This window comes from Propithecus coquereli, unplaced genomic scaffold, assembly GCF_000956105.1.
Source record: "Propithecus coquereli isolate 6110/MARCELLA unplaced genomic scaffold, Pcoq_1.0 Scaffold87, whole genome shotgun sequence".
Lineage (NCBI taxonomy): Eukaryota > Metazoa > Chordata > Mammalia > Primates > Indriidae > Propithecus > Propithecus coquereli.
In genome coordinates, this window is record NW_012154951.1 from 4,846,376 (window position 1) to 4,861,131 (window position 14,756).

At 45.2% G+C, this 14,756-nt stretch overlaps 1 protein-coding gene across 1 annotated transcript in view; it reads right to left on the reverse strand.

The window, feature by feature from the left end:
• The window catches only part of SEL1L3 (sel-1 suppressor of lin-12-like 3 (C. elegans)), a 114,498-nt gene that overhangs the window by 45,666 nt on the left and 54,076 nt on the right, over positions 1-14,756 (reverse strand). The window contains exons 10-11 of the mRNA XM_012664202.1: positions 8,579-8,790; positions 6,377-6,556 (exon numbers count right to left, since the gene is read on the reverse strand). Of these exons, the coding sequence (XP_012519656.1) occupies positions 6,377-6,556; positions 8,579-8,790 (392 nt within the window). The remainder of the gene's footprint in view (positions 1-6,376; positions 6,557-8,578; positions 8,791-14,756) is intronic.

Here is a 14,756-nt window from a genome sequence, read left to right on the forward strand (position 1 = left end):
TGTGCCAGGCATTGTTCTGATTGCTTTACTCTGATCGACTCATCAAATCTCTGTAATCTAATAAGACAGTCACCATCGATATTCCCATTTCACATATGTGGAAACTGAGGCACATGGAATGCTTAAGTAACTTGCCTGGGGTTAGATACTGAGTTCTTCAAATTTAGGAGTCAAGTCCAAGCCAGGTGGCTGTGGGGCCCACACTCCTCAGCCAGCCTTACCATCCTGTGAGGGACTCACGCATCTGGGAGGAAGCAGCTGGTGACTGTTTCACTGTCACCCTTATCCATAATACACTCTATCTAACAGTGCTGTCAGGGGGTCGTGGCAGCGATCCTGTTTCCAGGGAACCAGTGCAAAATTGTGAAGAAGGGACACATTCGTCTTTTGTATCTGTCCCCTGACCTATCCCTGTCCCACTCCCCTGGGTGGTGCCACTTAGCTTCACAGAAGGGTGGGGACATTAAGAGCACAAGCTTTCATATCAGACCCTGGGACCTTGAATTCTAACTCATCACGAACTACCTGTGTGCTTTGGGTCAGTTACTTTATTTATCTGAGACTCAGTTTCTGCATTCATAAAATGGAGTTTAGCAGGGTACTTGCTATACCAAAAGCACTCAACCTATCAGCCATTATTTTCTACAGCACATAGAGTTAGAAAGACCTAAGTTCAAATCTAGGCTCCACTACTCAGTTGCTGTGTGACTTTGAGCAAGTTCTTTAGCTTCTCTAAGTCTCAGTTGCCTCATCTATAAAATGGGAATAATATTGGTCTCATAGAGTTGCATGAGGATTAAATGAGATTGTTTATGAAAGAACTTAGCAGAGTGCCTGGATTGTGGCACGCTTTCAGTAAATGGCAACTAAGCATTTTTTTAGGGGCTTAATTCATTCTAAGGTGTAAAAAGCTGATAGCAGCTTAGAACATTAGCCCTATGAGTATTTGTGGTTTTATATAGCTCAAAGCCTTATGTGGTGGGGATGAAGATGCACCTAAGATAATTTTATGCTTCAGAAAATAGAAAAAAATAGAACTTGGGGAGGGAGTGCTGGGGCCAGAAACATTTAGAGAGCTCATACTGCATGCTGGGCTCTGTTCGGCATGTGGATTGACTGACTTATTTGTGCTTAGCAAATAAGTGAGGTGCAACCATCATGGCGCCCACTTTACAGGGGAGAAACGGGTCAGAGTGGTGAGTGGAATTCGTCAGGATTTCACACTCAGTGAACAGTGAACCTGGGACCTGGAACCGCACCACGCTGCCTGCTATACCCAGGCAGAGGGGCTGCTTCTCCACAGTTCTGGGGTCACCACGGTAGCAACTAGCACCACACTGGGGCCACATTCCTGAGGCCTTCTGTGAGAGCGCACCACCTACAAAGACACCGCAGAAGGAACGACCTCTAAAAAGAACAGCTGTTCAACTGTTCATTCACTCACAACATTTTGTGACCAGGAAAAGCCGGGGAGAAACTGCAGGATGGAGAAGAAACATTGGGGGCTGGGGACAGAGCCAGGTGGACGCTGGCAGGAACCGAGAGTCCCAGACTGACCAGTTCTGGGATCTTCCATGGCTTTTCGGGGGTCCTTTTGTTGCCATTTTACAAAGTCGACATCTCTAGAACGAGCAGCTCAGAAGCAGGATTAAGACCTGCTGGGCCAGGTCACCAGAGCCCAATGGCTGGAGCCATCGCAACCCTCAGGTGACCCTGGACCAAGCCCCAGAGAAGGCTCCACACCGTCCCGGAGACAAGACACTCCCTTCCCGCCGGTCAGCCTGCGCCTGCCAAGGGCAGCATCCTGTCACATCCTCCGTCCGTCTATGTCTGTCGCTGACTTCGAGAAGGTGAGAGTGGGGAGGGTGGGGAGAGAGAAGTGGAGACAGAGAAAGGAAGAGAGAAAGTGAGAGAAAGGAGAGAGAAAGGTAAGAGAGAAGGGGGAGAAAGAGGAAGGAGGAGGAGGGAAGAGAAACGGACAAAGGAGGACAGGAATAGAGGGAGGGAGAGAGGACAGCGGGAGAGAGGGAGGGAGAGAGACAGGAGGGAGGGGAGAGAGGAAAGGAAGAAAAGAAAGAAGAAGGGAAAAAAAGGAAGAGGGAGAGAGAAGGAAGGAAGACAAAAAAGCCAAACTCTAATTTACGAGCTGGGGAGCGAAGGCTGTCAGCAGCCCCACATTTTCCAGAAGCATCTGCCTTCCCTGAAGTCGTGAAACACGACGGTTCAGCCAGCACCCCTGGGGAGTGGGGAGCAGGCCCGGCCCTCACTTAAACCACCCGCCACCCTGCCTTCCTTCAGGGCTGCAGGAGGAACCCGCCTCGCAGAGTGCTTAAAACCAGCTCTGATGCTTGGCTCCCAGTAGGGGCGTGTGTGGCTTTTCTGGCTGAAATTTAACACTTTAGAGATTTAAACACAGGAATGGAGAAATATCAGCTGTAACAGCAGGGAGACAGAAGCAAATATCCAGGAGTCCCCGAATGTGGGTTGTCACATACGAAACGGTGCCGAATGTGAGAGTGGCAGAGTCAAGGCAAGTGCTCTGGGCACCTGCCGTGAGGCTGAGACCCTGGTCTCCCCGAAAAGCGCCAGCGCCAACAAGACACTGCAGCCGCTTTGCGTTCATCCCTGGGGGAGCTCTGCACTCATGCTATCCGTCACCCCATCGCGAACACCAAGCACTGGCTACGTGTCAAGCACAGCGCTGAGCACTGGGGTCACTGAGGAGCTCACGGTCTACCGGGCGCCAGCTCCGCGGGCCTGCGCACAGCCCCCAGCACAGGAGCTACGGCAAGGCGTGCCCAGGTGTTACGGTGGCACAGCAAGCAGAGATCCAGGGAGGCTTCCAGAGGAGGTGACATCTGAGCAGAGTTAACGTAGGAGGAGTCAGCGGGGAAAGCGGAGTGGGCATGGAGAAAGAAACCAGATCAAGGAGCGCCCCACATGGCACGTGCTGAGCTAGACTTATTCTTCGGGATGGGCGCTTCTCAACCCTGGCTGCACGTTATAGCCCTCCGAGGAGCTTTTAAAATGCACACGTACACGTATACACGTATCCGCATGTTACACACGCGTGTCTGGGCCCCACCCCACGTCACTTCTGTAAGACCCGCTGCGGTGAAGCGGGTCTTACAGGTGCAGAGACACCCTGTAAGCCCCGGGGGATTCTGACGTGCAGCCACGTCAATGGCCCAGTGAGAAGAGAATGGAAGGGACAAGACTGGTGACAGAACAACCCATCCGGAGGGGTCTCAGTCTGCTGGGGTTGCCTCAATCAAGTTCCACAGCCTGGGTACCTTAGACATTTATTTTCTCACAATCTTGGAGACTGCAAGTTCAAGATCAAGGTGTCGGCAGGGTTGGTTTCTTCTAAGACCTCCCCCCACGGCTTGCAAGTGGCCACCTTCTCTCTGCATCCTCTCGTGGTCTTCCCTCTGCGCTGTGTCCTGATCTCCTCTTCTGATAGGGACACCAATCCTACTGGATTAGTGCCCCACCCTAATGGCCTCATTTTAACTTAATCACCGCTTTGAAGATCTTATTTCCAAGGAGGGTCACATTCCGAGATACTGGGGATGGGGACCTCAATGTGAATCTTGAGGGGACACAATCCAGCCTGTAGGAGGAAGCTGCTGCAGCCGCTAAGCGGGGAGATGACGCACGACGATTCTGGGCAGTGGCAGCAGGGGTGGGATGGGGGGAGAGAGAAATTGGCATGGAGAGTCGCTGGCGGCTGTGAATCGATGGCGTGATAGGGGACCAAAGGTGACTCCGCAGTTCCTAGAATGGAGGGTGGTGCCATCAGTTGAGGTGTTTGCAGGAAAGAGAGAGGAGGAGATGATGTGTTCCCTTTGTAGTATGTCACGATTGAAGATGGGGATTTGTAAGAAAAATTTCAGCCAGAGATAGGGTCTGAGCATCGCCAGTGCGTGGAAGGCAGCTGAAACCAGGAGTGTGGAGGAGATCCCTGCCCCTCGCAGACGTAGAAAGAGAACGGAAGACGAGGCACCAAACCCTGAGGAGGAGCAACTTCTAAGGAGTGGGTAGAATGAGGGGCTTAGTCGTTTGCAATTAAGTCACAAAAACAAACAGAAACACTAGCCATCTTCTTTCTGTTTAACCTGAAGCAGAGTCCTGCTAAATAATAAAGAAGTGACAAGAAGAAAGATCACTAATAAAGAAGATAAAATGATGTGGACCACGAGTTACACAAAAGAGAAAATGAAACAAGAATCAAGAATCAAGAAAGGAGTTATTGATGGATCCTTGGTTTGTTAATTAGGGGTCTGCCTTTTTGTATCTCCTCATTTGCTACATTATGTTGATGAATTAATCGATTTCTCAACAAAAGGACATTTAAATCAACGTATGACACCTGCTTAAATTCTCAAGAAGCCATTAATTACACATTCTTAAGAAAACGAGCTATGACACAACTCTTCTAACTGTATAATTCCTATCTGTGATTCTTAATCAGACGACTTTCAGCTGCAAGATGGATCTTTTCTATTCATCTCCTCTGGTTCTGACCAATTAAACGTTTTCTTTCATAATCATAACATTTCATATGCCAAATCTTCAAAAGAAAGGGAGCTTGTTAGCAACATACCATTTCCCACTGCTAATTCATGCCAAATTCGAACTCTTGAAAGTATCATATATACATACAGGACATTAGTAACACATTCAGGCTGAGTAGAAAAATAACAGTCATATTATTTTGTAGCTTCATTTTGTGCAAATGTTCTTCAGGACAATTCTTTTTTTAAAAAACGTTACCGATTAGTAAATTAATTGATTCCTGCAAATTGAGATCAAATTTTGCACATAGCTTTTACAGACTGAGCAAATACATGTACAAATTATAAGGGTACATTTATTCAGAAGGAATCATTATTTTCCAAAGGAGTTAAATTTTTCTAAAGTTGTTAAAATGCCTACATAGACAGTCTTTGGTGTGTTACAGCTTGACTCATGTGTAACGTTCACTGACAGCACATGTCTTCGAGTCATTTATTTCGCCACTACACAGTGGCCACTGTAGATTTCTTTTCCAGAAATGATCCATTCCCAAACATCAAAGTGTAAATTTTCCGCACTGTTAGTTTCTGAGCCCAATCCAGGAGCAGAGCTGGGGACCAGTGGACTGGTTCCCGGTTAGCTACTCGGCCAAAGATTCAACAATCCCAACCGAGCCAGGCCTAACCCTCAGGCCTGCTCAACAAGCAGGGGAAAATCAAGAGTTTATGGCAGAGACCGGGGCCAAATCTGCCCACACAGTTACATACTGTCTATGGCTACACAACTCGGCTATCCGACGTGTTTACATATTGCCTATGGAGAGTTGAGCGTTTGCAACAAAGACTGCATAGGCAAAGCCTAAAATATTTACCACGTAGCCCTTTACAGAAAAAAAATTTGCTGACTCCTGATATAGTCTATTTGCACTTCTCAACTCCACCACTTCAAGTGCTATGACCATGAAAACTGTGCCTGGAGAAAGAGGATATACAACACATTCTAAGATGGCAATCACTTCATTGTCTACTACCACTCGATGCAGATCTGCGTCATCAAGAGTTAGCTTTCCTTTGATTCTTACACTGTCACCTTTAGTTAGATCCTTTTATTCCCTGTCCTCAAAAGAAGTCTGGAAACAAACCATCAGCTGGTCTATGTAACACGTTATGGGTTTTTAGCAGATGTGAGCCACTGATTTCTTTGCCCAATGAATCATTAAGATCTGGGAGTCTGCAAAACTAGAGGCTGGAGTTAGTGCCCCTAATTCAGTCCTTCATGTGGGAAGGGGCGGAGGCTTCAAACATCAAGGCCATTGTCAGTCACCCGAGAGCAAGGGTCACGGGATGGGGCCAGACGTTTCTCAAGTGCCCAGCCGTGGGAACCTAGCTGAGCATGAAGCTTGTTTCTGTATATTGTAGACGCTGCTTGCTCACTGGGTATTGACGGGAGCCCTCGGAGCTCACTGGCTCCACTCAATCTGACTCAATCCCATCTCATATCTCCAGGCCCTCCCATCTCACACGGTCTTAGAACAAAGACAAGATGCCTAGTTTCTGGTACATGCTCTTTGCAAAATCAAAATCTGTTTAAGGCTAAATCTACTCTTCGAATACCGGTGCTCTCACTAATGAGAAGCTTTTCATGCATAGAGGTAGAACTGTACCTGTGTTCAGCCTGAGAACACAGTCAGGAAATACAAATTGGAGAGTACAAAAAAGCTTTTCTCTCCATTCAATTTATGTTCACCCTCTGAAGGCCAATGGCTAAACCAGCCACAGGTGCAGACACTTCATACAATTGTTCAAGAAGCCCTGTAAACGGGACCACAACCATGTCTACCCTTTTCTCTCTCTCTTACCTGATCTCCTTGTAGCGTGTGCTGGTCAAGGGGTGTCTTCGTGGCAATGTTGCTGTAGTAGGCATACGACAGTTCCCAGTCCAGGGGGTAGTTGTCAACACCCTGATAGTGTTTGTACCCGAGATTCATTGAAGACAGCCTCTCACTGCCCTGGCCTCCAACCAAACTATATAACATGCCCTGTTAGAAAGACGTTGACAAAGCGTTCACAAGATTGTAGATAGGGTCATAAAATCCTAACACTGAAAGGTCATCTGGCCCAGTTCCTACATATAATTCTAGCCACTCCAGAAATATGTTAATTTGCCCTTTTTTAACAAACAAATCTTTTGAATGAATAATACTTGATAGCACAACAAAGTGACTATAATCAACAATAAGTTAGGATATACTTTAAAATAACTAAAAGAGTAGAGTTGGAATGTTCCTAACACAAAGAAATGATAAATGCCTGAAATGATGGATAGCCCAATTACCCTGATTTGATTAATTCACATTGTATGCCTGTATCAAAGCATCACATGTACCCTGTAACAACATGTAATTATTAGTACTCATAATAATTAAAAGTGAAAATTAAAAAAAAAAAAAACAACAAATCTTCAGGAAAAAAGCCAATCCAGCTTTCTGATGGTTTCCAAATTCCCAACTATCTGTCCCTCCTAATGTCTAACAGTGTAAAATGCCGACTTTTGCCTTTTCTTGGTAAAAAGAGGGATCTTTCTTGACCTCTCTCACAGCGCCCTTTTGTGTATTGGCCAACTGTTCTAAGGATCCCTGTTCTGCTTCAGCCACATCATCTGTGGACACAGGATTTGAAGAGTGGGTCCATGTCCCAATCTCACGCTCTCGGAATGTTAATGCTGGAAATGTCTTTAGAGATTGACTGGTCCAACAACCTCATTTCATATTTGAGAAAATAGGAGCCCAGAAAGGTAAAGTCATTTGTCCATGGGTCCCCCAGCCCCTTTGTGGCAGAGACAAGGCTAGAATTTTCTCACTATTCCACCTTTATGGCGACTGCTTCAGGGACTCAGGAAAACATGCCATTAACAGACCAGAGACATCACAAACAAACCACTAAAAGGGAACATGGAGCCACTGGGGTGCATCTAAACGGTCTGAGTGTCCCCAAACCAAAGATAAACAATCTTGGTTTATCCTTGCAGATCTGAGAAGTATAAGTAATCAGGGAACATTAAGTAGTATTTACTGTGATGGCTAATTTTATGTGCCAACTTGACTTGCCATTGGGCACCCAGATAAAACATTATTTCTGGGTGTGTCCCTGTGCGTGTTTCCAGATGAGATTAGCATTGGCATTGGTGAATTGAGCATAGCAGAATGCCCTCTTCAATACCGGTGGGCTTCATCCAATCCTTTGGGGGGCCTCTGCCTAAAAGGCAAGGAAGGAGGAATTGGTCCCTGGTTGCTTCCTGCTGCCTACTTGAGCTGGGAGATCGGTCTTTTCCTGCCCTTGGACTGGGATTTACAACATCAGCTGCCCTGATACTCAAGCCTCAGACTTGGACTAGAACTACACCACTGGCTTTCCTGGCCCTCCCTTGCAGACTGCAAACCACGGGACTTCTCAGCCTCCAGAACTGCACAAGCCAATTCTTCATAATAAATCTCTTCCTATATATATAATCCCATTGGTTCTGTTTCTCTGGAGAACCCTGACTAATACACTTATGAAAATGTGATTCCAAATGTTAGGCAAGTTGCATAATAAATTTGGATTCAAAACCAAAAACGAAACCGTCTGGTATGGCATTTGTTTTGATGGTAGACTCCTGGATGTAACAATACTTTGCTTAGAAGTCCAAATGACTTCATTTAGCTAAAAAGGAATATGGGATAATGGCTTCGCAGCCAGAGCAGTCACAAGAATTAGGTAACAGGCACCTGTTCTTGAAGGATTGGGATGCTGGCAAGCCCTGCCCCAACTGTTTCCCAGGCGGTATGCCAGTTATACCCCCAAGGCTGTGTCCAGAAATGGATGAAGTACCCTTTTCCCCTCACTGGAAGCTGGGGATCCTGTATTCAACACAGCCCCAGGACATCATTCTTGAGTGTGAAGATTTCTGAAGGACTCCAAGGAGCTGCAACATGTCCAGTGCTACCCGGGGGCATGAGACCATTTGCTCTGCAAATATAACGCGGGTGACGGATGTTTCTGGAGCCCGTGATATACTCTACCTGCAGCTGATCTCGAGGAACACTTAATCCAGTTTCATAAAAGACTGCGAGGTAGTAGGATGCTTTATGGTATCCACAGCAGCTGGAATCCATCAGAAAGGGCACGATAGAGCTAATTTGGTGAAGCCCATCGACGCTGGAGAGTCTCTTTATAGCCTTTTCAAATATCCTCCCACCGATTTCTGATACAGATTCATTTTGGTTCCTTGGCACTGTAAATAATCCAATTGAGAGCACACACAATCAATTACCATGGGAGCGACGTGGCTTTAGAAAAAGGAAAAGTCAATTGAATCACCTGAGTTATTGATATGGTTGGCCCTGCAGTGCCTTGAAATATACCACCTTCCAGGGAGGTAAATTAAACCTGTGAGGATGCCAGGGTGTCATTCTGTAAATAGCTTTTTCTTTGGCACTAAATGACAGCCGGTATCTTGGGAAAAAGGAAGTGCTGCATGTAGCTGAGGGAGTGCCTCAAGAGAGTAATTTACTCAGTGTAACCGCCAAATCAGGACCACGGAAACTTCCAGAGAGACTTTTTTTTCCCTCTAAGACTCTCTAAAGAAAAATGTTTTATCTCAGAAATAGTTCCTAGGTGCTGCTCTAAAAAGTTGGGCAGAAGAACTTTATTTTTAGATGCTTTCTTAACATCTTTTGCCTCCAGTTTTTTCTCATGGGTATCTAAATATAATAAAAAGAGTAAGTCAACTTTTATTGAGAGCTTACAACATGCCAAATACTGGGTTAAGTGTCTTACATAAATTATGTCATTTAATTTGTACAGTGTTATAAGATAGGTACTATTAAAATCATCCCCATTTTTCACACGAGGAGACTGAGGTCTGGAGAATAACTTGTCTAAAGTTACAAAAGCTGACAAGAGGCTGGGCCCAGCTTTGAGCCCAGCTTGCAGGTCCCTAAAGCCAGAGTTCAGTCACCTCGCTGCACTTAACCCTTGATGAACAGGTGATGAGTTGTCTTAGCAAGCACGTTACCACCGTGGATAAAGACTTGTTCACACAATTGCTTTAAGCTATATGATGCTTCCTTTTACATAATCCTCCCGTATATCTATAAGCTCATCAACATTTACGCCCAAACGAGCAAGTTTTATGGTCCTAAATGTAACTGTTAGAGTCTTTTAAAGCCTATCTTTACTATTCATCTCTCTTGTTTATTAATTCAGCAATCGAATGTTTACTTTCTATTACATGCAAGGTACATTCTAGATGCTATGCTACAAAAGACCACGTAGGATTGCAAAGATACTATTTATATTTAACTTAAGACTTAAGTTAAATGTAAATAATGTCAATTTAAATGTTAAGTTAAATGTCAACTTAAGACTCAAACTTCACCTGCCTAAAAACTGTTATGTGCAATGTTTTTCTTTGATTTTCTTCATTCTGTATAAAATAAAAATGTTATTTAAAAAAAAAAACTCAGGAAGCAGTAACAGACTCACTTTTATCAGCACTTCATCAGGAAGGAACAGAGAAGAGTTTCCAGTGTGGAAAGGTTTGGGATGGGTTTGTTTAAGGGCAAATGGAGACGCAGACGAGAAGATCCACAGATGAAACTGTGAAAGCTAACATGTTTGTGAGCTGGTACTGGTCCTGTGGGCACACAGGCTGGATGTCCCTGTGAGGGGGACACTGCGCCTGACCTTGCAGACCCCTGAGCTGTGGGAAGGGAGCCTGTCCCCCACCTCTGCCCGGCTCCAAGGCATTCTCCATCTACAGGCTCCTGGAACTCCTCACCCGCTAGCTGAGTCTGCCTTTGTTCCTTTGATCCCAAGTACCTGGCACAGTAGGTGCTAAAAAAAAATCACCTTACTGAACAAATAGAGTTTGCTCCTTTTTCTGTTTTTTTTTTTTTTGAGACACAGTCTCGCTCTGTTGCCCAGGCTAGAGTGCCGTGGCGTCAGCCTAGCTCACAGCAACCTCAAAGTCCTGGGCTCAAACAATCCTTCTGCCTCAGCCTCCCCAGTAGCTGGGACTACGGACATTCACCACTATGCCCAGCTAATTTTTTCTATATATTTTTAGTTGTTCAGTTGATTTCTTTCTATTTTTAGTGGAGACAGGGTCTCGGTCTTGCTCAGGCTGGTCTCCACCTCCTGAGCTCAAACGATCCTCCCGCCTCGGCCTCCCAGAGTGCTAGGATTACAGACATGAGCCACTGCGCCTGGCCCTTTTTCTGTTTTTGTTTTTTTTTTTTTGTTTTTTTTTATTTACTCCCTAAAGCAACAGGGGCTTGTTATTAAAAAAAAAAAAAAATCAAACAATGCAGATTTGTATAAAATAAAAACAGAAGTCTCCTCTCCCCCAATCTTTCTTTAATAGTGAAGATAAAAACTGTTAAAAGATTGGTATGTAAGCTTTGAGACTTTTTCTTTGCATATACAATAATTCATATACACATCTATTTACATATATACATACACGTCTTCTTCGCAAAGATGGCATAATATGCTATTATAGATTCTGACTCTGAACTTTCTTTTTTAAATGTACTACATGTTATGAATATCTCTCTGTGGCTGTCAGAAGTGCATTCTTTCTCATGCTTTCATAGTATCGCATTCTATAGCTGTACCATTTTCCCAACCAGTTCTCTTATTTTTAGACTCTTGGGTTTCTTCCAGTGGTTTTGCTATAACCAACAACACGGCAATGAACATCCTTGAACATTTCCCCCGTTCATCTGTTGGGATGATATTTGAATGATAACACCCTTTTCCACTAGGAGCCTGGGGATCTCATTTTGGATTTTCGTTTTGCACAGTTGAGAGAAGAATTCCGTCCTACCTCCCGTTAGCCACAATCAGAACCTTCTCCACCGGATTCATTATGCACTGCAGCACTCAAGAGTTGCAAAATAAATTCTACTGCTACTTATTCATATATTTACTTTCAAATACGTGCTCATCTCAGGTGCCCCTCTGTGCACATTCGCAGCAAAGTAACATTGACATTTGTTAACCATTCATCCCTGCCTCCCCTGCTCTGCCAAATGCCTGACTGTGATGAGTTTTGCCCAAGTACCCACGGACTCAAGCTTTGTGGGCTCAGAAGAGGGAAGAGACTCCAAACCAAATGAAGCTTCAAATGAAACACTTGCCCTGCTGACCCCCGGCACAGAACCCCAGAAACACCAGGGTAGCTGGAGAATAAGGTGCAAAAGGAGAATCCTTCACAAAGCTCAAATCCTCAGCACAAAAAAACTTTGCAGATTGAAATATAGGCAGGTTGAAAGGGCTTCATTATTTCTTTTGTACATTAAAATTCTAAACTTCCCCCAAGATATTACCAATCAGTATTTTCTCTGCAAAAAAAAAATCTAAACCATTTTCTGTACTAGTAAATATAATAAAAAACAATAATTCTGAGGTAAAACTACTTGTTTCGCACATTTGTTAAACTTTGAATTCCAACTGTCGCCCAAAATCAAAGGCATGATGTCTTGGGTGAAATTGTGAAACTGGCGATTTTAAAGTCAGTTTAATGAAACTGTTAATTTCACCCATCTGGCCTAGCATATGCATTTTTTTTTAGTGGATCTGTAACTAAAAACATGTCTTGTTTATGGAGATTAATGGTGTAATGAGAAAACAAACAAACAAAATAGAAAAAGGAACCATTTTCCAAATTCTTTCTTTTTGCACTGAAAGCTAAGGAACAAAAGCCACCGCCACCATTAATTAACCCTTACTATTAATATTTTCCAGGTAGCACAGCAGCATTTATTTTGCTCTTTTTTCTTCTGTACAATAATATCATAAGGTTGCCATTTGCGTGTTCCCTGTTAGAAGGGGAAAAAGCAAACAATGAGAAGGTAGCCACTGTCCAACGCCCCGGAGCTGGAACCAGCGTCTGTTTGAGAATTCAGATGGAGAAAAGCACCCTCATTCCTTGTGAGGGACGGAGAGAGACATCAATAGGAAAGTCATTTTTAGTTTCCAGGCTCCAAAAGGTGTAATGCATCCAAAGTAGAAGTTTGAAAGAGAAAAAAAAGTACAGGAAAAAATGTCATTTAACCATTAAAGGAATGATCTTCACCAACTACACTGGTTTTAAAAAAAACAGTGCATTCCTCATTTGCATTCTGTCCTGGTGAGCCTCGGTGGGCTCTAGGGGCTTAAGGACCTGGCTTATTTCTCTCTCAGAAGTAAACGATTTGCATCTTTCTGCACTGTATACATTTTCTGATTTTATACATGTCATTTTCCTCCCGCCCTCCCTCCCTTCCTTCCTCCATCTCTCTCTCTCCTTGCAGATCTGTTATTCTCTGGGTAAGAAAATCATAGCCTATTCTTTGTTTTCTTCTTCATGCCTGTGTATTTTTTAAATACTTTAATGAATTTTTTAAAAAATAATAAACATAACGGTTCTTGAACCACAGTGAACACAGCTCTTCAAAGGAAAGCTATTCTGCTGTTATTTTGTAACATAATTGTGTTTCTACCATTTCTGTGCTCTGCATTTTAGGGTCTCCAAACAAACATTGCAACTCTTGGCAAAAATCAGGTTAAAAACAAATAGAGTTTCATTACAGCAGCCAGCAACCCCTTGGCATATTCTGTGGGGACCCCACCTCCCCTATACTGGGCACTCCAAAGCCTGGGGGACAAGAGGAAGGCAGTGGCCCTGAAGGAACAACGCAGATGGTGTCAGCCCTGGGAGGCGAGCCCAACCTCGGACCTGGCCTCATTCCAGGGAACCATTTGTTGGCAGAGCTTGGACTTCCTCTGGCCACGGGCACAGACACCCGTGGGCTCAGCAGGAGAATGAAAGGCGGGGGAAGAGCGAACAGGCCTGGCCTTGGGGCAGTGTCCCCAGAGGTGTCCTGGCCCGCTCACCTGTCTCGTTCACCCATCCCTCCCTGCCTTCGTGTCACCTGTTCAGAGCCTTTGTGTCCTTCCTCACTGCTCCCTGCCATAGCCAACTCTCGGGCCTCACGACCGGCCTGCCTCACCCTTCCTATAGCCTCTCTCCAGCCCCTTCCCCGTCCCCTCTCTTCTCTGGACGCCAGAGCCCCTTTCAATTCAAACGGTTCAATTTTGACAAGCAAGGTGTGACAGGAAAGTAAAAGAAGGCAATAGCCAGCACAACTCTTAAATAATGAAAAAATCTGCATACTAAAACACCACCGTAGCAGCATTAGAAAAAGCCCAAATGCTAATAGGGCAATTTCTATGCTCTGGCAGGAGCCATTTTCCTAGAGAATTGGAGGCTCCCCAGGAAAAAACATAGAGGTTGACCAATTATAATGCCACCCCCAAAGTCCTCAACATGGGGTCCTGTGTTAGATGCCACCCCAGAGCCTGGCCAGTCCTGAACTCAGGGACAGAGCAGCACAGGAGGATTCTCGTGCCAAGCAAGGTAATCAGAATGCAGAGCGGTGGCTCTGGAAAGCCCGAGGCAGGAAGGGTACCGGGCCACATCTGCATGCACTGCAGCTGCGCGCCCAGAGCGGCCCCGCCATCTTTAATTCAAAGGCATGCCGACTCTGGGAGGTGAGAACGGGTCCTGGTACACATCAGAGTGGGAGCACCAGCTGGAACAGCATATTTGATACCAGGTTAGCGCGTCGGTGGTCCACATTTAACAAGCCTCTCTCCTCTGCACCCCCTGGCACTTGGCACAGATTGTGTGGGGGCTGGTTCACAATAGTCACTGTGGCCACCCCAGAGCCTAGCACAGGGGAAGGACGCACCCAACACAGGGGTCCCGAGTTGGGCGCACATGTCCCTTGGCACTGTTTTTCCTCTGGGCACCTGCATATCTCAGCAACTAAATTACAGATAATATGAAAGCAAGAACCATGAGGGCTGCATTTCTGGAATTCCTTTGTAAACCAGTGGATCCCCAGGACTCTCTGGTCTACTTTTGCTGACAGTGAAGAGCTGGAAACAGGGTCCCGGTAGCCCTGAGACACAGAACTGTGTAGAGACAGCACAGACACTCCTGAGAGGAAACAGGCTGAGGAAGAGTGGGAGAAATGAGAAAAATTGTAGGAAGGAAAATAAGCCCACAGAACTCTAACAGTCTGGATTGGAGCCATGGCTTGGCTAGTGCAGACCTTGAACTTGTGTCTCCTGGAAGTCAAATTCCTCATTTCTTCAGTGATTCATTGACCCAGCAAAGATGTTTTGAGTACTAACAGTGAGATCACT